At 38.8% G+C, this 24,363-nt stretch overlaps 2 protein-coding genes across 2 annotated transcripts in view; both read right to left on the reverse strand.

The window, feature by feature from the left end:
- Window positions 1–133: 133 nt before the first annotated feature.
- On the reverse strand, window positions 134–18,937 carry ccdc6a (coiled-coil domain containing 6a). Its single transcript, XM_079632077.1, has 9 exons — window positions 18,386–18,937; window positions 17,239–17,388; window positions 15,138–15,266; window positions 14,656–14,759; window positions 14,369–14,529; window positions 9,344–9,500; window positions 8,847–8,947; window positions 7,478–7,599; window positions 134–1,364 (listed from the first exon to the last, which is right to left on the reverse strand). Exons 1-9 carry the CDS (start codon window positions 18,683–18,685, stop codon window positions 1,185–1,187), a joined length of 1,404 nt encoding a protein of 467 aa, XP_079488203.1. The 5' UTR covers window positions 18,686–18,937; the 3' UTR covers window positions 134–1,184.
- Window positions 18,938–20,159: 1,222 nt separating this feature from the next.
- The window catches only part of ank3a (ankyrin 3a), a 121,416-nt gene continuing 117,212 nt past the window's right edge, over window positions 20,160–24,363 (reverse strand). Inside the window, exons 48-49 of the mRNA XM_079632699.1 lie at window positions 23,659–23,745; window positions 20,160–22,219 (exon numbers count right to left, since the gene is read on the reverse strand). Of these exons, the coding sequence (XP_079488825.1) occupies window positions 23,683–23,745 (63 nt within the window). The 3' untranslated portion in view covers window positions 20,160–22,219; window positions 23,659–23,682. The remainder of the gene's footprint in view (window positions 22,220–23,658; window positions 23,746–24,363) is intronic.

The raw sequence follows: 24,363 nt of genomic DNA on the forward strand, positions 1-24,363 counted from the left end.
CCTGCATCTGACTGTGAAAATGAAAGAAAACAACCTTCAGAATTACAATGTCCTTAAAGATTTAAGAGTCCAATCACTTACACAAATATTTCAGGCAAAAACAAAAAACAACACACAAGATTTTTTTGTTTTTGTACAAGCATTTAATCATGTTGAGTTATTGTTCAACAGTACCTTGTTTTGTCGCATCAACATGTCGGTTCATATTTAGGTGTTATATGACACTGGCATTAAGCAAAATTCCCCATCTGAATAAGCATTCAGGGCACTCACTTTACAGCGAAGGCTCCGAGAGGTTGAGCTGCTGATCAGAAACCAGTATTGACTTTGTTTTTGTAGCGGGTCATGTTTGGATTCTAGCAGGGAGAGACTGGTCCCCGACCAGCAGTCGTGGGAAACCTCTATGGCTGTGCAGAAACACACAAACACCCGCACACACAAACACTATAATCCCACTATAATACACACACAGAGAGGCAACAAGTGCTGTTTCAGTACATTTCAGTCTGTCTTCTTTACCATCTACATGCTGCCAACGAGAGACACACGCACACACATCTGTTTTACAAACAAAAACGGCCTAAAACAAACAAACAGACAATAAAACAAAAGAAAAAACATGTTACTGCCGCCCCCCACGGCAAATGTGCTGGGATTCAGTTCTTTTTCAACCTTTGTGAAGACAGTCATTTGAGAGGAAGGATTTATCCAATCGAGCGCTCAGTTGTTTATTAAATGTAAAATTTTGATTCGATATAACAGTCAATCTGTTAAAACAATTAAGATTAAATGGGGGCAGGGGAAAAACTTTCCACAAACAAAATGCAGACATAGGCAGCTGACAACCCTCTCGTACAATCTTCTAAACCTTTCCCAATTGTTTCCTGAGCCAGCTTGATCACTTGACAAAAAAGCAACAAAAAAAAAGAAAAAAAAAGTAAGAATAACGAAATTTAACGGCATGGGGCTGGTTATGGATCTGTCAGTCGGCCAAGCATCTACACATTCTCCCTTTTCACATTCCCAGTCCTTTGGTTCCCCAGTTCAACTGTCCTCTAATTCCATATCCACTCCAAAACCCTTCCAACCTTTGCCCAGTGGAGGATCACTGAGTTGTTATCATTATAGTAGTAGTATAGCCTAGCTTGGAGCAGCCTAGCTTAAGGTAGCGCACGGTGCATGCATTAAGGCTGAGAGGGGGGATTCTGTGATGTCACAGAGTGGGAGGAGCCGGATTGAACCATCGGCTGTGCGGGTGGAGGAGGAGGAGGGGGGTGCTGTGCTCCAGAGTGTGTGTTCGGGGAGGGAGGCGGCGTCGGACGCTTGAACTTATCTGGGCTGGTGCTTCTCCTTGGGGACGGCCTCTGTATGTGGGAAGGAAATAAAAGACAAGCTCATAATGTGATACTGGTCAAAAGTACAGGGCCATTAATCTAACATTTTTTAAATGAATACTTTTATTCAGCAAAGACAATGTTACAAAATACAAAAAAATACAAAAAGCATTTCTATTCCATAGTATTTCTAAGGATACTGATTTTTAGAAGGCAGCTGTCTGACTCGGAGATGATGAACGGGAACATGGTTTGTGTAATATAAGCAAAATGACTGGCTGATTGTTATTATACAGAGTCGTTTACAAGTCGATGTATCAGAATGGTTATACGTTTTGTGTATCGCTCCCTACAATATCAATTACTGCTATGTGTTCAACATTGTAGGGAGCGATACACAAAACGTATAACCATTCTGATACATCGACTTGTAAACGACTCTGTATAATGTGCACTTCCGAATCAGTTTCTAGTTCAAACAAATATGGCTGAACTAAACCATTATTTCCAACATCAACAACCTAAAGAGCTCTGACTTGTACAACCTGTCAGCTGCAGATTCATTTCGGCGTTGATAGTGTTGCAATTAAAATGCACAACTTGGAGTCCAGGGACGTGAACACTTCCGAGTACATTGTCATGGGTTCTATTGGGTTCTTGTAATCTTGTAATTACGGCATAGCCTGAACGCAGCATAAACTTGTTGTTTTGGTTCAGGAGGAGCTGTAAAAGGTGGATGCTGTTTGTTTGCGGCGCTCGGTGAGTGTCTACAACTCTATATAGCCTTATGGAACACGCGTGTGATGTCTGTGCGAGCAGGGTTGCATGGAGGCATGCAAATACATACACTGACAGGCAGGTAGGACATCCAATCACTGCATTTGGACTGAATTATTGGACGAATATTCCACAGAAGATATATGTACATGTTTTACTTTTCAGACCACATCTATTATTGACTGCTATCAGGATTTGAAGAGAGTTTCAACCAGTATAACAAAAAAGGTTTATGAAAAATCATTGCCTACCCTACCTTTAAATTATAAAGTTGTTGACTGCAGGGGGACTTTAACATATATTAAAATATAATACATATTTTACATTTAAATTGAGAGTTTTTGCTGTTTTATCAATAAAACAAATGCAGCCTTGGTAAACATAAAAGACTTCTTTCAAAAACTTATCACAAACCTTTGAAGTTATTCAAACACATTTCAACAGTTTCTGACAATTGCGATCATGCTTTTGCTAAAATCAACACTAAAACTCTTACACATAGAATGTGCATTGGTATCATCACCTCTAGTTTATTTGACACATAAGTGTTTACATGTGAAAACAGAGCGTGAAAGTGCAAATGTGACACCTCTGAGTGTGTTGGAAGAGTCTGGCTCTGCTGTCACTCCTTGGTTTATCAAAACAAGCGGACTTTTTCATGGCACCGCGGGACATGAAAGTGAGCCAACCGCTCTTCGCTAAAACAAACAGATCACTGTTGCTATAGCCAACAGCTCTCCAACAGGAAAATATAACCCACAATGTTCAAATGGGTATTGGGAAAGCAAAAAGAAGCAAAAAATAATGCTAATCCAAACATGTCACTGAATATTATTCTTCGAAAGCCTGAGGTAATCATCCATGTAGTAAGAAGATCAAATTCTTCATTACATACCCATATCAGTTCAGCTCTCATACCAGATCATATCTGTTAAAAAGTACAAGGAATGTAGATCAAGTGACTGGATTTACTGAAAGATTGCTAATACTACTGCAACAAAACAAAAAACACAAGCATATCTTAGATTTTTATTTTATTTGTCTTGATAACCTACCTCAGAAGTTTACCTAGAATATTTAAATTGCTTACAAAGGAGTCTTGTTAGAGCATACAGGAGTTGTCACCCAGCTGTTACGTGAGGCACGTGAAGGCAAAGGGGATCTGGCAGTCCTCTGGCTTGATCTCGCCAATGCCTACGGGTCAATCCCACATAGGCTGGTAGAAACCTCACTTGACCGACATTACGTTCCAGACAAGATCAAGAACCTCATACTGGATTATTACAATTCCTTCAGTTTGAGAGTCACCTCTGGAGCGGAAACATCTGCATTTCATCGGCTTGAGAAGGGCATTATCACTGGATGCACTATTTCTGTGATATTGTTTGCTTTGGCGATGAATATGCTGGTTAAGTCAGCAGAGGTGGAGTGTAGAGGCCCACTCACCAAGTCAGGTATACGGCAGCCCCCCATCAGAGCATTTATGGATGATTTGACGGTGACAACAACATCGGTTCCGGGGTGCAGATGGATCCTCCAAGGGCTCGAGCATCTCATCAACTGGGCCCGGATAGAATTTAAGCCAGCCAAGTCCAGGTCCCTGGTGGTGAAGAAAGGGAAAGTTACAGACCAGTTCCGCTTCTCACTAGGAAACATCCAGATACCATCTGTCGGAGAAAAGCCAGTCAAGAGTCTGGGCAAGATCTATGACTGCACCCTGAAGGACACCGCATCACTCCAGACAACCACCAATCATTTGGGAATCTGGTTGACGGCTGTGGACAAGTCAGGTCTGCCAGGTAAATATAAAGCCTGGATCTACCAGCACGGGATCCTGCCCCGACTGCTCTGGCCACTGCTGGTCTATGACGTGCCAATAACCACCGTTGAATGCTTCGAGAGGAAAGTCAGCTGTTCCCTGCGGAAGTGGTTAGGCCTACCACGAAGCCTCAGTGATATCGCCTTGTACGGGAGGAAGAACATGCTAAAACTGCCCTTCAGTAGTCTGAAGGAAGAGTTTATGGTAACTCGTTCAAGAGAGGTGCTACTGTACAGAGACTCCAGTGACAGCAAGGTCTCTTCGGCAGGCATAGAGGTCAGAACCGGCAGGAAATGGAAGGCTCAAGAGGCAGTAGACCAGGCTGAGTCACGGCTGCGACACAGTGAGCTGGTGGGGGCAGTGGCGTCTGGACGGGCAGGACTCGGGAGCAATCCAAGACCTCGGTTTAACAAGGCCCAGGGTAAGGAAAGGCGACAGCTGATCCAAGATGAGGTCCGAGCTGGGGTGGAAGAAGCCCGCTGCAGTAGGATAGTAGGGATGCGGCAGCAGGGGGCATGGACCCGATGGGAGCAGGTGGTAGACCGGAAGATATCGTGGACAGAATTGTGGAAGTCTGAGCCACACCGGATCAAATTCCTGGTTCAATCTGTTTATGATGTCCTCCCCAGTCCATCCAATCTCTTCCGCTGGGGCCTGGCAGACACACCACTGTGCCCACTCTGCCAGAGAGGAGGATCATTGGAGCACATCTTGAGCTGCTGCCCAAAAGCACTGGGAGATGGGCGCTACCTTTGGCGCCACGACCAAGTACTGAGGGTCATTGCAGAGGTCATCAGTACTGGGATCGCCTGCAGTAGACACCAGCAACCAGCAAGACAGAACATCGCCTTTGTTAAAGCCGGGGAGAAGCCACTTCAGCGCCTGAAGCAATCAGGGGGGCTGCTCGCAACAGCAAAGGACTGGCAGCTGAAGGTCGACCTAGGGAGACAGCTCAAATTCCCAGGAAACATCGCAGTGACCACGCTCAGGCCGGACATTGTCCTGGTATCAGAAACAACAAGGCAAGTGGTCCTGCTGGAGTTGACTGTTCCCTGGGAAGACCGGATGGAGGAGGCATTTGAGAGGAAGAAGGCCAAGTACGAGGAGCTGGCAGGCGAATGCCGAAGCAGGGGGTGGAGGACCCGATGCAATCCCATCGAGGTTGGGTGCAGAGGATTCGTCGGCCAGTCACTCATTAGGGCCCTCAAGATGCTTGGAGTGAAGGGACTGCACATCAGGAAAGCCGCCAAGAACATCACGGATGCCGCCGAAAAGGCGTCAAGGTGGCTGTGGATCAAGCGGGGCGATCCGTGGATCATACAAGCTACTCAGACACAAGCCAGGGTCTGATCAACCCTGGCTGGGTCGCCTGGGCGAGGGTGTATGATGTTGTGAGACCCGAAACACCCAATGAACCCAGGTTACATCACTGATGATGTGTCTGAGTTGCACCAGAGGTGTATTTCATGAACTGTTAAAAGGACGAGCACTCGGATGAAGTCTTATTAAATACCGTATAAGTTCTTGCTTCTTACTGTTGATGTTTTTGGTTATTTAGATTGCTATGTTAAAGATTGCAATGAGCCATCCCATTAAGGGATGGTGAGGTTATATAATGTGCTTACCTAGTCAGTCACTTCATCAAAAGTCTCTGCTGGTACATAGAGGGGTCATTTTTGTGCAACAGACATAAACATGATGACTAATTGCTGCTGCAACCAGGCTAATCTTACATTGTTGGCCTCCGCTCAACTGGACAATATCCAAAGGGTGTTGCGGAACATACATAAGCTGAAATTGAGACCGGTTATAATGGTTACTTCACTGCTGTACATTTATAGATAACTTATTTATCTGCTAGCTAACATTAACCTGATAAAGTGACACATTAAATCGACGTTGCACCTGTCATTTATCTCAAACTAAACAGCTTGAAAAGGCAATATACACTTCCGTTCAAAAATCTGGGGTCAGCAAGTTGTTGTTTTTAAAGAAAAATTTCAAACTTTGATTCGGCATGGATACACTAAATTGATTAAAAGTGACAGTAAAGACACTTATTTAAAAAAAGTATAAAGTATTTCTATTTCAAATAAATGCTTATCTTTTTAACATTCTCCTCAAAGAATCCTGGAAAAATCAGGTTCCACAAAAATATTAAGCAGCACAACAGGTTTCAACTTTGATAATAATAAGAAATGTTTACATGCAGTAAGCAGCCCTTTCATTTGGAAATCAAAAGCTGAAGTGTGACCTGATTTATTCTGCTGCCATGAATGACAGAAAGTGATAAAGAATGTCTAGGTCTCGTCTCAGCTGGCATGGACCTGGTTCTGACACACACAAGTAATTTTTAAACCACTTTGTCTGACATTCCTAAACATTACTGCCATTTCACTTTTTTTTTTGAATCCCCCAACACTTAGTGTGAGGAATAACGCTGTGCTTTTACACTAGATAGTTAATATTTAATCTCAGCAAAACCAGCGGCAAGATCAAAGAATAAAACGTGTCAATTCATCAACATTCTCTTTTGTATGTTCTGGGCAAAGAGAAATGAAATGGTGAAAAAACAGACCTTTTGTTCTGTTTTATTTGCTACAACATAGATTAATCAATGCATGCTGATGAATAGTTGTCTCAATCTTATGCTGTTAAATCTACCTCAGGACATTGAAGATACTGACACACCAGCAAGTGACATTTCACCGGAGGTTTTCCAGCTGGCTAATATGGAAGTTTTAAAGAATACTCCGTGCAGATAGTCCATTGACGCGTTTCATCATCAGTGTGCAATCGCGCGTGTATGTTTGCTCTCTAGCAGTTATTAAACAAGTCTTGCGGAAGAACACAGTAGCCGGAGCTACTTCTCTCTGTTAATTCTCTCGCTGTCTGGAACCCTGAATTAAATTTTTTTTTTTACATACAATTTAAATAAAAAAAATGTAGTCCATCATCACTAGTGATACTGTAGGTACCTGTATGTACAAAAACACTGTGGATGTTTTTGTTCAGCGAGTTTATCTTATCAGGGTTTCTGCATTATAATACAATTGAATATCTCTGTTACATAATACAAGTGCCATGGCACCTTTGGGATTGATAAGAACCAAGGTTTTGTGTGGTGTGCTAGATTCTCTATTGAAGGGACTCCCTGCTATCTCTCCATCTAAAAGGTCAGAATACACTGCAAAGGACACAGCAAGGGAGGAGATGCAAGAGAAAAAGAGAACGCTGCTTTTGTGCTTTATCTTATTTAGATGGCTGAGGATTCCCGGAACAGGTCTATATTAACTTAAACATACAAAGGGGATGAGGAAGAGCATTCTGAGGTCGAGTGTTACCAGGTGATTCACAGATGAGTCATCTAATGTCCTGTTAGCAATTCAACTGAATGGTGTTACGACGGATATTAACTGAAAACAGGCCATCCATGAATCGCACTACATCTGCATGAAAACATCTTGCTTCTCATCAACATGAGCTTGTGCAAAGAGTGAGTGTGTTTATATATATATATATAAGCTGATAGAGATGCTGGACGCACCTGTACAGCGTGTGAGGGTCCTGGGTGGATGTGTAGCCCGGGAGATGTGTAGTGGGGGAGTGGTGCTCGGCTCAGCGTGGCTGGAGGGGTGAAACCAACCGTGTGACTAGCGTAAGACAAACCTGGAATGAAAAACAGCATCTGCGAATCAGTTTTAGTGAGGTCCTTTATACAGTTTTTTTTTTTTGTCACATCTATATAATGTGCCAATATATCCAAAAAACTGTGAAACCTGGCCCACCATACTGACAGAGTGCAGAACAAATATAAATAGCTCTTGCAGATCACTCCTCTGGGATCATGGGAAAATGTATAAATAACTGGACTCCTTTTTCAATGGAACCTAATGAAAGAAGACTATAAACCAGTTTTTCTCAGCAATGGAATATAAAAAAATGACTTTCACACCTTCAAATGTGCCAACATGTTTTTTTCACATGATGCAACCAGCAATAAACAGTATACGATGCCTAAATGCTGAATTTTTTTTCTTATTGACATTAATCTTCATTTGAACAACATACACTTTTGATTTACATAACTTGATATACTTGTTCATTGGGTACTTTTTTATCTTATTAAAGATTGTTTTAGTTTATTATCCAGTTAATCTATTTTGTGTTTATCAATACCTGCAATATATGCAAAGGAAATGTACAACGCATAAACATTGCAGCATCGGTCTGAAAGAATCATGTTTGAAGTCCTCAAAGGTCATTCATCTGTCTGATCTCAGAATGGGAATGAAAGCAAGTCGTTGACCTATTATACCTTCACATCACAGCACAGTACAACTTGTATAATAATTAACACTCCATAAAAAACACGTTTGTCTAATCAATTATAATCTTATGAACTGACCAAAAGGCTGTGTGCCGAAAGCCTTGAGTGTTAAAATGTGGATCAAAGACAACGCACAAACAATCTGTTAATCATAAACACTTGTTCAAAAGTCTGAACCAGTTTTTAAAGAAGTGTCTTGTGCTCACCAAGGCTGCATTTATTTGATCAGAAATACAAGTATAACTAGTAAATAAATCTAAAAGTATAAGTAACCAACACAAATATTGTGCAATGTTATTACAATTTAAGATAACGGTTTTCTATTTTAATTGTTTAAAATGTAATGTACTCCTGTGATGACAAAGAATTTGTTTAATTTCTTTAAAAAAAAAATTACATTATGAATGTCTTTACTGTCACTTTTGATTAATTAAATCATTAAATGTAACGCCCCCGTTGAGAACCACTATTTTAATGCGTCCTTGCTGATAAAAGTATTAAATTCCATTTCCCAAACTTTTGAACAGTACGGTATATTTTGCTATAAAAGAGTGATACATTTACAAAGCTAACTGTGGACACATACCAGGGGAGATGGGGCGGCTGGAGGAAGGAGAGGGGGTGTAGGGGATTGGGCTGGACACCGTACGAGCTCTTAGTCCCTGAGCAGACATCTCATTAAAATATCTAGAGAGAGAGAGAGAGAGACAGAGACAGAGAGAGAGAGACAGAGACAGAGACAGAGACAGAGAGAGAGAGAGAGAGAGAGAGAGAGAGAGAGAGAGAGAGAGAGAGAGAGAGAGAGAGAGAGAGAGAGAGAGAGAGAGAGAGAGAGATATAACTTGCAATATCCAAGGTTTAAACATATGTTTTCCAAAAGCATCATAAGCCTGAATAGATCATAGAACTATTGCAACCAATGGTCTCTATGACCAACTTAGCTCACAATGCTTTAGGGAAACGTTCTACGTTAAGAAAGACATGTCCGGTTATTTTCAGTTTTATCATATTCTGACCGTCAAAAACATTGTATATAGATAAGGTTATGATTCCAGTCATCTCTACTGTATGTGTTTAATGCACCTCTCATCATCCATCTCAAGGCTGCTCTCGCTCTCTGACAGTTGTCTACACAGCGCCTCTCTCCTCTCCATTTCTCTCTGGAGTTTCCTCTGAAGACGGATGTTCTCTTCCCTCATCTGTCTTTCCTCCTCAATGTACTGAGCCCGCTTCTCTGTGTCTGGAGGGAGTGATGGAAAACAAACAAATGTTACAAAGATATGTAAACTGTAATAAACTGAAGATGAAATACATGATTAAACGATCATAATTTTAAACTTTCAAATAGTAGGACAAATACTAAGTCATGCTAAAGTTTTTCTCTTTTTTATTCATTATAAATTATAATATCAGCATACAGTTACAGTAGGCCTACAGCTGATTTTATAATTTAGATATAAAAAATGTAAAATAGAAAAATAGATAGTCCACTAGTCTTAATAAATGAAAATAATTTAATAATAATTAAAATAGTTTTAAAACACACACACATACTGTGTATGTATGTATATATGTATATATATATATATATATATATATATATATATATATATATATATATATACACACACACCTTAAACAGTATAAATACCTTGATCTTTTACTTGCTAAGTTTTAAAAGCTTTTTATATCTACCTTATTGCTGACTCAATGCTCTGCTTTGTTAATACCTGCTTAAAGCTTTAATGGGTGCAATACCATGAGCTGGAAGTAAGCTATGGTTGTCTTACAATGCAGATGTCTCCCTCTAGTGGCCATAACACAATTTAAAAAAGCATTCAATCTAAGAATAAAACTGTGTGCAACTCACTGGCTGGCTGCACTGTGCCACAAGCTAAGGCTGCATCCCAATCTGTACTACAAAAGTCAAACCATGTAACTCACTGGTCAGTATACAAGAGTACACCATAGTGTTGTCACGATATTGGAATTTCTAACTTCGATACGAAAAAAAGACAAGAAAACAATCAGTAATAAAATAAGAACAAATAAACAAACTGCAAACAATAGCACAAATAAATAGATTATAATAAAGAGACAAATGAAAAACATGGCGTTAAGTTTTCCAGGTGGGTCTAACAGTTGGCTAGTTTTCAGGCAAGAAACTACAAAAATTAAATAAAGTAATAAAATGTTTTTAATTAAAATAACACTGGATTGTCTTCATTGTAAAAATTAAAAACAGATTAATGCTTTCACTTAAAGTTACAAGAGCAGCGAGCGATTTTCTTTGTCTTTTGTTTAGGGCTCGGTATCGTTAAAAAAATGTTGATATCGATACCTTGACTTTGATACCGGTTCCTGAACGATATTTTTTCGATACCAATTTTATGAAATCCGTTTTAACAAGATTACATTACCTCTTTGGTATTATTTTTTCCAGTTTGTTGACTTTTTTTTTTACAGACTCAGAGACTCGTAGTCTTTGAGTCTGTAAAAAAGCACCAATGCAATTTTTTCAAGTGCTTCATCAAATTTGCCGTGTTGCCAGTCTTGGCAGCAATAATCTTGTCGCAAATATATCATCACGGCCTGTTGGCATTGGGCCAGGTGAAATGAAGCCACACTTTTGATCTTTTACATCTATGGGGGTTGGGACGCTTACACACTACAGCCTCACGTGTGCATGTGTCACTGACGTTGCCGAGATTAACTTGATCGAAATTTGGTACCGAACGACAAGCAATGTTTCGATACTCGATAGTAGAGGGAACTCGATACCCAGCCATAATTGATTAACATGACAGACAGCAGCAGGTTTTTTAGGCTGCTGTCACTTTAAGAGCATATGGACGGATCCAATATACTGTTACACAACATGCGCTATCTGTCTAAACTATTTGCATACCAAAACTGACTGTTTACCTGAATACTCACAAAGAAGGGTATTTTGACAATGTTGTGTGTATTTGACTGTTTAAGCCGAATACGCAACGAAAAACAACTTCATTTGGTACTCGCAAGCTGTTTGAGAGGCAGCTTTATGTGTGCGGCACTTACATATAGATCAGTGGTGCGCATTCTTTTGATGTGAATGCGAAACCTGCGGGAATTAGTCAAATTATGAGAAAAAAAACGGCACTATTCAACCCGAGTGAATGAGACGAGTGGGTGACAGAAGGTAAATTCACCGTCGGAGAGAAGAGAGAGCGAAACCGCGCAGCTGGTATCGGTGTATTAATACTGCAGAAAAGAAGTATTGGAACCGCTTCAGATATTTCCGTATCGATACATATCGAAATATCAATATTTTTGTCAACACTAGTAAAACCACCACAACATAAAACCTCACTGTCATACTGTTAATATTTGCATCCGTTTATTTACATGCAAACATTACCTCAACAATCTGGCAATACATTATTTCTTACATTTATTTCAAAAACCATGCTAAGACACATACCGTACTTCAAAAACCCATTGGAAATACCATCTGGGTATCTTTTAGTGTACTATTTCCCAGTGGCGGTTCTACATTGAATTACACCCTGGGCGAGGGTGACATTTTTTTTATAGAAAATTGAACTTTGCATATTATAGGCAACTGTAAAAAAATAAATAATTATAGTTGATTTTAGTTGATCATAACTATAGATGAAATGGCATGAAAATTTCATTTCATGAATATAGTGACCAAATTATCACGGTTATATCAGAATCGTGTTCAAAAAGTACTAATACTACACACTGAAATCAATTCACCAAGTTTGATGTCGAAAATCAGCAAATAACATAAAATTAACATCAATATGCATTTTTTGTTTACATAACTAATAACATTAAAGATGATGGCCAGATTTTAAAGGAGTGTCTTTTATGTTATCTACATACACGTACAAATAAAGTTGACAAAAAAGGTTTTATAAAAAGATAAACCTCACATATTTCAGCCTTTAAATGATTTTTATAAAAAGAATGAGTCAAAAAAGATTAATTACAGACATTTACAATGCACATTAGCTTATCTTTTATAGGCTAATTAATAGTAAAATTCGGTCAGATTTTCCCATGGCGTCTGTCGTTGTTATACAACCATGAACTGCGCTCTCCACAACGACACATAAGTTTTAGTAGCTAATGGATTTCCACCACCGAAAAATGCTTGCTGAAGCTCTGCTACTAGATTTTAGGGGTGTGCCAAAAAATCGATTCACAGAAGAATCTAGATTCTCATTTGCAACGATTCAGAATCGATCTGAAATGTCCAAGAATCGATTTAATAAATAAATAAAATCAGCTGGCTGTTCACCTCCATTTTTTTAACTAGCCTATATGGGACGTCACCACACAGCCGGTTTTTGAACGTGAGCGGCAAATTACTAAAACAAAGAGGAAGCAAATATGGATGAGAGGGAGATCTTTCGTTCCTACCAAAACATTAGTTCCGAGAAAAAAAACAATCAATTGCACAGTTTAACCATCATAGAGTGAAAGTGTATCATTTGCATGTGTTTTTAAGTCCTGTCAGTTTAACAGGGCGCGCTTGACAGGGCATAAGAACGAGAGAGCCCCGGCCGCGCGCGCGCACTCACCCGAGCGCTGTTTGCTCTCTCTCTCTCTCTCTCTCTCCCTCGCGCATATTAATCAAAATCAATTAATACGATGGTGTCGGGGAAAAAAAACTCTCCAGTGATGAAATGTTTTCTGTGTTGACAAATCTTGTGCGACATCCTAAACTGCCGAATGCTTTGCTTGTTTTTTCTGTTTACATTTCATTGTGAATGCTGCTACGTCAGAGCGGCCAAAGCGTCAACAAGATTCCCCGTACTTTTTGACAAGTTAGCGTCCTTGACAGGGCGGCACACTGCAGTGCTTCACGAAACTCCCTGCCAACTCCGAGAGGGCAAAAAAAACAAAAAAACTCGGTCTATCGCCTGCTTTATCGCCAGGTAGCTTAGGGGTACTATTTTTCATTTTGAAAGAAGCACTTTATTTTCATAACTTGTTATTCTTTAAGTTACTGAGTCTGACTGAGAAATATAGATGTTTTTTTTGTCTTCACCGGTTGTGTTCTACATGATATTTGTGGTAAACTGCAACTTTCCTGGGAAATGCATTTATTTTCAACCATTTTGTGTTATGAAGAAGCACTTTATTTTTGTTTCAACTTGTTTTATAGCTAGCTACTAATGAGTAGCGATTGAGAACCAGACAATGTTTTTGATAAAAGGCACTTCCCTGAGAATTGAACTTAATAAATGTGAAAAAGACACTTTAATGTCTCCGTTTGTCATTCTGTATAGCAAAGCAGATGAGAGTAGATCATGATCAGAAACCCGATTAGAAATCATTATGGATAAAATCGAATCGTTTTGAATCAAATCTTTTTGAATCGAAAATCGATTTTGAATCGAATCGTGGCCTCAAGAATCGGAATCGAATTCAATCGTGAGATGGTAAAAGATTCCCACCCCTACTAGATTTATTTACGGAGAAGAGAAAAACACCTACGTATTTGGGTGCACCCCCATACTGAAAAGTTTAAATTTTTTCATCTCGCTGCCCCTGGAAAAAATTCGTGCGTTGCTTCAATTTTGAGCGCCCTTCCCGTCCCGTGCGCCTAGATTTGAGATAACAAACTCAAGCGCGCAAAAGACGAGATATGTGAACGGCCCCTTGGCTAGCTCCAATCAGGCCACGAGCTACTGGCGACGTGTTGGAGACCCCCTTGACATAACTTCTGTGCAAGGCACCTTCTCAGCAAGCAGGGGCGCCAATTTGCCAATAATTTAAATGATAGATAATAGAAAAACGCTTCGCGACGCAGAGGATTTTTTTTTGTTTTTGTTAACTGCTCGTGCCGACCCCCATGTGACATGAAAAAAATGCCGCCCCGGGCGACTGCCTGGTTCGCCCGTGCCAAAAAACGCTACTGCTATTTCCAATGTACTATATTGGGACATACTTATCCTAATCTGTAATTCTATGTAGTATGAATACCATTAGCTAATGTCTCCAAATTTGCAGTGCAATTTGTTTTCATCTGGTTGAGTATGATGGCAGAAAGACTGTGTAGGTGGAGGAGTGCGTAATGAGACAAGGACTCACGCTGTAGTTCTGTAGTGCGGAGGCTGCGCTTCAGCCTCTCCACTTCACTCTTCAGGAAGCGGATGTGCCGCATCATGTTCTCGGGAGAGTCAATCTCCATGGAAACTTCACGTGGAGAGGGAGGGGCTGACACTGGCTGGTCAAGCTTCTCCTGCAGAATCCTGCCAATCAGAACGAAGAGGTAAAATTGTGAAATGAAGTGTGCTAAGTGCTTTTTTACATCAGTAGAAAACACTTTGTATGTGTCTAAGAAAGAAAAAAAAAGACCACATTACAAGGGACATTACCTTTTCTCTGCCTCAAGTTTGTCCATGCGCTTCCAAAGCCGGTTGACCAGTGCCTCCTGCTCCTGTTCCAGAGTGTTTTCCAGATCAATCTTCTCACGCCGGAGCTGCACACATTACATGGAATTAATAAAACAATATGGCATTTTAACAATACAATGCATGCATGGTCTTAAGGAAATCTGTTGGGCTCAATAATAATCGTGGGACTTTTCGAAAGTGCAAATGATGTGTTTGCTCCTGAATAACCTGTTCTAATCCGAGAAGATTGCTGAATGCGTGTTCCAGAGCCAGGTACTGGCAGATGCCTAAGCTAACAAAAAAAAAAAAAAACGAGGTTATTGGAAGCACCTGTTCTGTTTTGAAAGCGCAACTGGTTTAGACCAATTGATCTGAAAATTTGTCTGTGCAATAGATGGTGGCCAGTCAAGAATGAGTGGTTTAGAGATGATCGTGTTCTACAGCAAGTTGTTTGAAGAAGGTACCTGCTCTAGAGTGAGCTGTTTGGTGATGGTGTCATTCTCCAGTTTTTTTATCTTCTTCATCAGTTTATTGACCTGGAACTCCTGCTCCTGCTCCAAATGCTGCTCCAACTCTGCCTTTTCATGCTGAAGCTGAAAACGAAAGAGTTATAAGAGAAAAAAAAGTAAAGAAAGATGCAACAGTCCTGAATCTAAACAAGATGGGCAAAGCCTGTGATGCTAAGCAGTAATGTTGTCACATTTTACCCTGATGTCCTTACCATGATAACCCATTGTTTATGGTAACTATTTTGAACGCTCATGCATAGTTACTAGGTGTAGCAAATATACTAGGGCTGTCCCCGACTTAAGATTTTCCAAGTCGTCAGTCGTTCATTTAAGCCATTAGTCGATCAGTCGGGGGAGAAATACTCAACTATAATAATGAGTATTTAAAATATATAAATTAAATGTTCGCATAAAGCTTGCTGCAAACATTGCATGAATTTGTCTGAGATTAGAACGCAAACAAAAAAATAACCTATAAATAACAGCTTTATCTTTAAAAAAAAAATTAACAAAAATATTTTTTTAAATGTAGGACTTAAATATAAATAATAAATACACATAAATGTACAGCAAACTGAAACCCTTAAAAGAGAAATATCAGCGCAAATATAATCAGGTCAATAAACAAGTAGCCTTAACATCAAATTAAAACTCGGAATTCTGAACAAAAACAAAATAAATATACATTATATTAAAAACAAATTATACCATCAAACTGAAACTCTACAATATGGCCAATCACTGATCTCCATCCTCTGATCTCCATCGGCTTCATATTATGAGAAAGGAATACGAGTTACTTTCTAATCTCCACGTTGTCGGGGAGAAGTGATCTTGCTTACAATGAAGCTGTAACACGGGCGTTTGAGAAGATGCATTTCGATGGCGTGGATGTGGAAGTTAAGTTAAATATGTAGTGCAGTAAGAGCGGTACTAATTAAGCTTTCACACGAACACTTGGCTATTCACCTAATATTAGCAACACATTTATCGAGCAGCCATGTAAAGTGGCTTACTTTAGACTACTTATGTTTCAAATCAATCATGTTTGAGGTTGCACGTCACTTTTTTGTGGTCATTCTTTACCCTCTTGTTTTCTTCTTCTGTCCTACATATTACCACATGGACCAGCCATGATAGCGATCAGTCACTGCATGACTTTGCCATTTCCTGTGGATTTTTTTCTGTTACTACTAATCCACTGATTAAAATTTAGTCGACAAAGCCTCTTCTTGTCGACTAACGTTTATTCGACTATTAGGAGGCAGCCCTAGAATATACCATACAGTTCACCACTGAAACATTTTAACCAGAAGAATCTGCAACAGTGTTCCAAATTAAATACACCACTGAAAAACAATCGTTTGCAACCCATTAAAAACAAACACAATCAATGAGCATAAGATATATTGACTACACAGTTCTGTTTGAACACCAAAACAGCATATTTAAATGAATCTGGAGGTTCATATCACACTGAAGAATCACATTTTAAAATATATATAAAAAAAGCTATTTCAAATGTTATATTATTTTTTTATATCTTATATTTTTTGAAATATTTCACAATATCAGTGTTTTTGTTGTATTTTTTTATATTTAAAAACAATCAGCCTTGGTGAGCATAAGAGACTTAAGAGCATTAGAGTTCAAAAACATTACAAAATCTTACTGCTTTTTGAACAGTAGTGTAAATAGTCACACCAACTGTATACGCACACTAGTTCCATAATCTCTCTCTTTACTCCTCCACACAATACAACACACCTACTAAACACACGCACCACAAACAATGTCATCTGGTCTCAGCTAAGAAGAGCCAGATTCAGTCTGACTAATAATGGCCACAAAACCAAAACAATCTCTCACACGATTTAATCAGCTATTGTTCAGCAGCTTATTTTGGTTGCCGCTGAAAAATAACTTTGAAATAGGTGTCTCACTGTATCTTAATGTGAAAGTTACCTTTAGGGATGATTCTAAGGGCAAGCGATCAAATTTCTCAGCCCTGACCTCAAACGCCACTGATGGGCTCTTTCCTTCTAGAGTTTCTCACCTGCATGAGCTTCCGGGACAAGTCATTGGTGAGGAACTCCTCTTCTTTCTCATAGTTGACAGCGAGCGTCTCCTTCTCTTTCTGCAGAGCCTGGATCTTCTTAAATAAAGTGTTGGAGATGAACTCCTCCTCTTGTTCTGCCCGCGCTTGCTGCAGAATAAACAACAAAACACTCATGCATTTGAAAAAAACGCAATTATTCATAAAGATTTCTCTTGGAAAAATAATTGACATTATATTTCCACATACTTCTGTAACCAAGTAATTAATATTTGATCTTGAAACATGATTTCAAAACCATTACATCACAAATACTGATTACAAAGGAAATAGGTATTCAGACAATTATTATTATTGACAGTGAGACATTTAATACCTACTCTGCACAATAAATCCAGCAGAATTATTCAGAAATGCATTTCACACAGTAAACAATAGCACAACCAACAAGAAACACATTCCACTATGAATTTCCAACATTGCAGATTGCCATAAATGCAAACGCACTGGATACAAGTGTCAGTGTTTCTATAGTGACACTTGAGTTTTGGCTCATTGTCTAAAATGCAGATGGTCTGATTCACATTCAGGATGTTGACGCATTAGAGCCAAATATTCAGAGTGCCAACTTCCCACCCTGACACAGGCCTCAAATATGAAGTCCTGATGACAACCTCATTCGCTCAACACAAAGTATCAGACGTGCAAAAACACGTTCTGCATTAGAAGCATGATGATGATTAAGCTTGTGGTATATATCAGTAAACGCCTTATGTGGTCAGTATACACACACCTGCGGAGTACTACTAACCATATAAAACAACGTTAAGACGAAAACCATCCATAAAAACAGATACATTGTAGACTATAACAGTCAATGTTGAAATTAAACTATTTTTAAGAAGCTGGCCTGTGATATACATTTTCACTTAAACTATTAACGTGCCAATCAGGCTTTTGTTGGATATTTTCAGTTAGCTCGAAGGCTAGCAAGTTTAGCGACCTTAATCTCTTCTATTTTCCCACAAACAAGTTAACTTGGCACTCAAATGTGGTGTATATTGTGCCTCAGACGTCTTTGCATGCCGTGATGGTGTTGTCAGGTGTGCCGCGGAGATTAAAGTGATAAAAACACGGGCTGACTCACGATGGTGACGCTAGCTTTGCGCAGGTCGCGGTTCTCCTCCTGCAGCGCTTTGCACTTCAACTTGAACGTCTCGAGCTCGATCTTCAGCACTTTGTTCTCCTGCTGCAGTGACGCGAGTCGGTTTGTCAGCTCCTCCAGTCGGGACTGCGAGATCACGACGCCCTGTGCTTTGGTGGCGGTGTTCGTTGTGGTCGTAGTGGTGTTGGAGGCGGCCGCCGAGGTGCAGGAGGAATGCGGGGTGGCGGAGCTGCTGCTGCTCCCCGCGCCGTCCGTGTCGCTCTCGCTCGCGCTGTCCGCCATGGTGTCGCGCGCTCGTTACCTAGTGCTCGCGACGGTTTTCAATGGAGAGGAAGTGTGTTTCAGGGGCCAGGGAGAAAGAGGGATGGAGCAAGTGTGGCTACTAGACTGGAGAGGGAACGGTCCAAGAATTGACTGGGCGTGCTGAAAGTGCAGGCGAATGGGGAGGGTGGCGCCGTCATGTGGTGGAGAGGACAATGTGTTTTTTTTTTTTTTTTTCATCCCAGTGACCAATTTTCAATTTGCTATTCTGCTAAAGGATTTGTTCAAATTCCGCAGTCTTTCACTGGGTTACATCATTACGCCATAGATAGCAATAAGCGAGTTTTCTTGTGTGAGGGAATCTTTGAATCATTCACTCAACCGTTTCTTTAAACACTGGCTCCTTTACAAACAAAACAAACAAAAAAACACTGTGGTGTAAAGTTTATGTAACAATCTGTTATACTGGCCCAGAAAAATATGCTGACACTTAAAAATAAATGTCACTGCTGTATAGCAAAATATTAAACCGGATAACATTTATGCATATAGAAGCACACTTGTAAAGCAAAACATTTCTCATACTACTAATTTTAACTATAATATATATATATATATATATTGTGACACTTTCTGGTTGTCAAACATAAAGTCCAGTCATGTAACCAGTTAACGAGTTGAACTACACCTGCTTCATTTGTTTATGTAAATTCTACTTGTTTTGATATTTTGTTGTCAAACCCAATAAAGTGACATTCATTATTAGGTGTTCAAATACACCAAGTCACAGCTTGTTCTGCACTGTGGTGCCTGGTAACACTATTTTCTACTACCACACAGGAGTGACAAAACAAACCAATAAACTTATTTGACTTGGACTTACCATGTCAGTCTTCAATACAAGTTCACCCTTAGGGATGTAATACACATGTAATATTTCTATAGTGGAAAGGTGTGATCATTACCAATTGTACTGTGTTATTAGAGAGGGGCCAAAGCATGTTTAGTTCAATTAGATATTGTGACAAAATGTTAGTTGATACATCATGATTGTTTTGCTCTGCAAACTGTGTTCATCGTTCTGATTTCAGTAATGATATATGGAGCAAACTTTAAAGAGAAGTTAGCATCTGTTTGAGGTACAACATGAGAAATTCAAAATCTTGTTTCACACATTTCCAAGGACAGTGGCGTACTTCATTCTAGAAATAAAGATTGTACGTAGCCCACAAAAATGAAAACTAATCATAGTCATCAGGGCATATAATCAGTCAAAATTACAGATATGAATCCAGTTATATTTTGTTACATAAAGAGTGTATCATATCTCTGCAGACATATTCAAATATATATATATGATAAATAATCATAATGTCCATGTAGCTACATAGATACACATTACATGCATAATAATACATTCAACTATGATGCGGTGCACAAAAATACATAGATTGAAAAAGATTGTCGAATAACTGTAAATAAAAAAAGAATGCAGTAGATTTGTAAAATCAAAGCGTTTATTTTTAAATCAGATTTTTGTAAGACATTTGAAACATTATGGTGGCATCATAGCTGCTAGTTTCTAAAAGAGAAGACCTCTAATAACCAAAGTGCTATTATAGTTACATTTAAATGGCTTCACTCGTTGTAAGAATTGTACATCAAAAATGTTGCTTAGGTGAAAACATATTATATTAAACAAAATCAACCATTGGACCATGTCAGGCCCCTCCCACAGTTTGATTGACATGTAACAGGGAAGCAGAACCACACCCCATCATGACCTAGTTTCCTTATAAAGTCTTTCAGATCTCATTGCCATAGCTAAGTTCAGCACACTTAAGGATATTTCACACCATACACACCACAAGCTAAAAAGACGTGAAAACAAAACAAACAAACAAAAAGTAATATCTAAAGAAAAATTTGATATTATTAAAACCGATGCAGAACACTGCAACACACATCGACTCTCTGGTCTAAAATATATCACACAATTTCAAAATTGGAAAAGATTTCTTGTAATACTTTAAATTATAATGACCATCCAGTGTGTGTCATTTGTAATACATAAGCTATTAAATCTACAAGTAATAAAGGTCTAAAGACTTCCCATACATGTAAGGGTGACTCAGATGAAAAAGTTAAATATTCACCTAACCTGAAACAAATTGCCAAAATGTTACTTCGAAACCTCAGCAATCAAAATTAAAAGAAAAAATGAAGACATTCCTATCATGATTACAAACAGCCTTAAGACAAAGAGAGACCTCTACATTGTACAGCCAATACACATGATACAGTGATAGTTGAACAGAGATGCTGATAACTAGCATATACATTCTGAACACCTCATACTTGCAGCGCTCAGGCTAATATCAGCACACACTCTCTTCCATACAAATGATAACGGACACTACACTGAACTCCTAAGGAAGCAATCTGGTTAGAGCTTTTCACGCTTAACCGTTTCTACACGATGGACACCTGTAGGGTGACATTTTGGAATATAAAAGTCGAGACATGTTAGAGTTGTATGTGTACACAAGAAAAAGTCTTTTCTTATTTGTCTTTTTAAATACAGTGTTTTGCAAACTTAGAAAAAAGGTTCTTAAAATAAGGTGAACTGCATGCATCAAAATATTAGTCCTCTGTATGACTTCTTCACAGAATTTGATAAATTCCCATTTTGGGAATAGTTGAAATTCGCAGAGGATTTTAAGGAAATGTCCCCTGAAAACCGAACCAACTTTTCTCATATACAAACATACCTGCTATAATAATTAATTATACAAGAGCATGTGAAGTTTCACTGTCTTTAAAATGTCGAAAGCACTTATAAAGTGTATGTTTGCGGTGCTCTCGTCAAAACCTAACTACTAAATTTTATTTTATTTTTACATAATGTGATTTATGTACAGAAAAGTCCACCACATCATTTATTTTGTTTTATAAATTAAAAAAAAAATTAAAACACAGGGATCCTCCTCCTGACGTCATGGGTCCACGGTAACGTGTAAGGCGAATGTAAGGTGTGGTTCAACAGCATCTATTGTTATTTCCCCCTAAAACACGAAAAAGAGCTTTTGTGCCATCTTTGGTCACAGGGAAATTTGTGTGAGTATACGGTTTGAAGTTTAAGGGGTATTTTGAATATACCCCTTCACTTATGCATCTGATATTCATGGCACACAAAACAGTTTCTGATTTCCTGGTCCAGGTCAGCATAGGTATTAACCAGCAAGAAAAATGAAGTGTAATCTCGTAGGTCCCCCAGAAACAGGAAGTAGAATTATATAGGACCCAACAGAGAGAGGAAGTAGAATTCGCCAGGACCCATCTCAGGAAGTAGAATGGATCAAGACCCCCTTGGAACAGGAAGTGTGTCAGCAGTGTGATGCATGCTCATGCGCAAGCGGATAGGCCAAAGTTCTGTCTCTTTGAAGACCATGCGTTTCAGAGTGGAAGCCGTAGATGGTTTTTCAGGCCAAATGCCCCTTTTCATCTTTTGTGGCCCTGCCGCTCAGGAAACAGATCAAACATATACCTGCAAGCCTTGAGAGACACAAAACAGACCATAAAAGAATAAAAGTAATTGTTATCTAAAAATTGGACCTCTAATTGTAATGTAACAGTTATATGTGGAATGATTTAACATACAGAACCATTCAAAAGTTTAGGGTCTCTAAGATTTTTCATGTTTTTGAAAAGAAGTCTCATGCTCACCAAGGCTGTACTTGTTTCATCAAAACTTGTTAAAACAGTATATATAGTCAATAACTGTTTTCTATTTTAATATATTTTAAAATGTAATTTATTACTGTGATGCAAAGCTGAATTTTCAGCAGCCATTACTCCAGTCATCAGCGTCACATGATCCTTCAGAAAAAAATACCTTACAGACCCCAAACCTTTGAACAGTAGTACCAGGGGCAGACTTAACCAATAAGCAAGGTAAGCGGGCGCTTCGGGCCCCATGGAATCGTCTGATTTGGCAAAATTTGGCAAACGCTCAAGTGCATGTTTGCGCTCTGGAGAGCGTGAAGTTTCTATTTACAATGTGTTTTTTGCAGAGTTGCGCAATGTAGCCAATCACAGACATATCTGTTGATCTGTTTAAGTTAGTCAGAATCCACTCACCACTCAAAATGGCAGTTTTTGTTCAGTGCTGAGTTCTAAACGCTCTTGAATCCTCTCATTATAATAAACAAAGTATAGACATGAGGTAAATAAAGAGATTCAGAATGCAGTGTAGAGAGCTTCATTGATTATAATGGAACTTAGTGAGATCGTGAAGAACTGAAATGACAGACATTTAGTGATTCTAAGGGGTGGGCTATTTGGGCTATATAAACAAAATTATTAAATTATTAGTTTCAAATTATTAAAGTGTGTTAGAAATTAAAATGATTTAATTCACAAATTCATGTGTTTAGTGCCATGGTTTTATTTGTCTTGATTTCTCAAAATGTGCTTTTCCTGTGCGCGTGAATGTACACAGGAGTGCAGCGACTCAATATTTTCGCTTAATAATATATTACATTTTCGGTTTGAATTCTTGGAATTCAGAGTGAGTTGCATGGAATTATTGTTTGAATAACTTTCTTTTTTTTTTAAAGATTGTAGAAGGCCACATCCACTGCTATTAAATGGACAAGTGCAAGTATGATTTTTTGTGTGTAATTTATTCTTTTGTAATCCAAAAAACAAGGTAATATGGCTTTAGAACAACATCAGGTTGACTAATTAATTGCTGAATTTTTACAATCCCAAAGACAAGTTATGAAGGGGTAAATAAACTCCAAACTCTGAGACAGCAAATAAGGGTTACAAAGTAAAAGAACACATACTAGCTGGTGTGTTGGGGCCCCATACCTGAATTTGCTTAGGGCCCCACATCACTAAGTCCACCCCTGAGTAGTACATGAGGCACAGAGAATAATTAATAATATCAATGAAAACGATAATAAACAGAGCTATTTGAAGTGATGTACCTGCCTATAGTGGTGAAGCCACATCTAAGAATGATGTTTTCTCTCTGAACGCTTTTCTTCCTTCTTCCTCGCCTTGGAAACGTCTCCCTGTTACACATAAACAGAGAGAACAATCTGTATCAAAGAGATGGGTAATAATCACCCTGAAAATAGCCAGACACCATCATTTGATAACAGTCTATCAGTAACAATTAACAGGAAAGTTAATATTAAACAGATCAGTTCAGTTCTTGTTATTTGTTCCTGTAGAAAAGGGAGTGTATAGAGCTGGAAGGAAGGCAAAAAAAGGTTAAAAGGGAAGTAAAAGAAAGCCAAGACAAGTTGAAGGTTAGAAGAGATAAGGCTGAAGAAACATATTCATCTGTTTCGGTATGAACAGAAAAAAATAACGTCCTTAAAAAAATAAAAAATAAAATCCCAATAAACCTCAATAAACCCACACACAAATTCACAACAAATACTTTTGGTTAATTCTGGTCTCCAGTCTGTGTGGATATACCGGTAATGAGGATTTCTGGTATCCAAAAATGTCTACTACGCCAGTATCGTACCAAAAACCTCAAGTGCATTCGTTCGTTAATGTTTTATTATAACAGCACATAAACAACTATTCAAAAGTTTCGGGTCAGTAAGGTTTTTCTTTTTCTTTGAAATAAATAAATTTCTTTCATTAAATTAGAAACGATTCATTAAATTGATCAAAAG

Source organism: Phoxinus phoxinus (assembly GCF_949152265.1).
Source record: "Phoxinus phoxinus genome assembly, chromosome: 13".
NCBI lineage: Eukaryota > Metazoa > Chordata > Actinopteri > Cypriniformes > Leuciscidae > Phoxinus > Phoxinus phoxinus.

Bases quoted from the DNA above. Each gene is read 5' to 3' on its own strand.
- ccdc6a (XM_079632077.1), bottom strand. From the start codon at position 18,685: ATGGCGGACAGCGCGAGCGAGAGCGACACGGACGGCGCGGGGAGCAGC. The intron at 14,530-14,655 runs GTAATGTCCCTT...TCTGATTGGCAG, and splicing joins AAACTTGAGGCAGAGAAAAG to GATTCTGCAGGAGAAGCTTG. The intron at 8,948-9,343 runs GTGCATTAAACA...CTCTCTCTCTAG, and splicing joins CTTGAGATGGATGATGAGAG to ATATTTTAATGAGATGTCTG.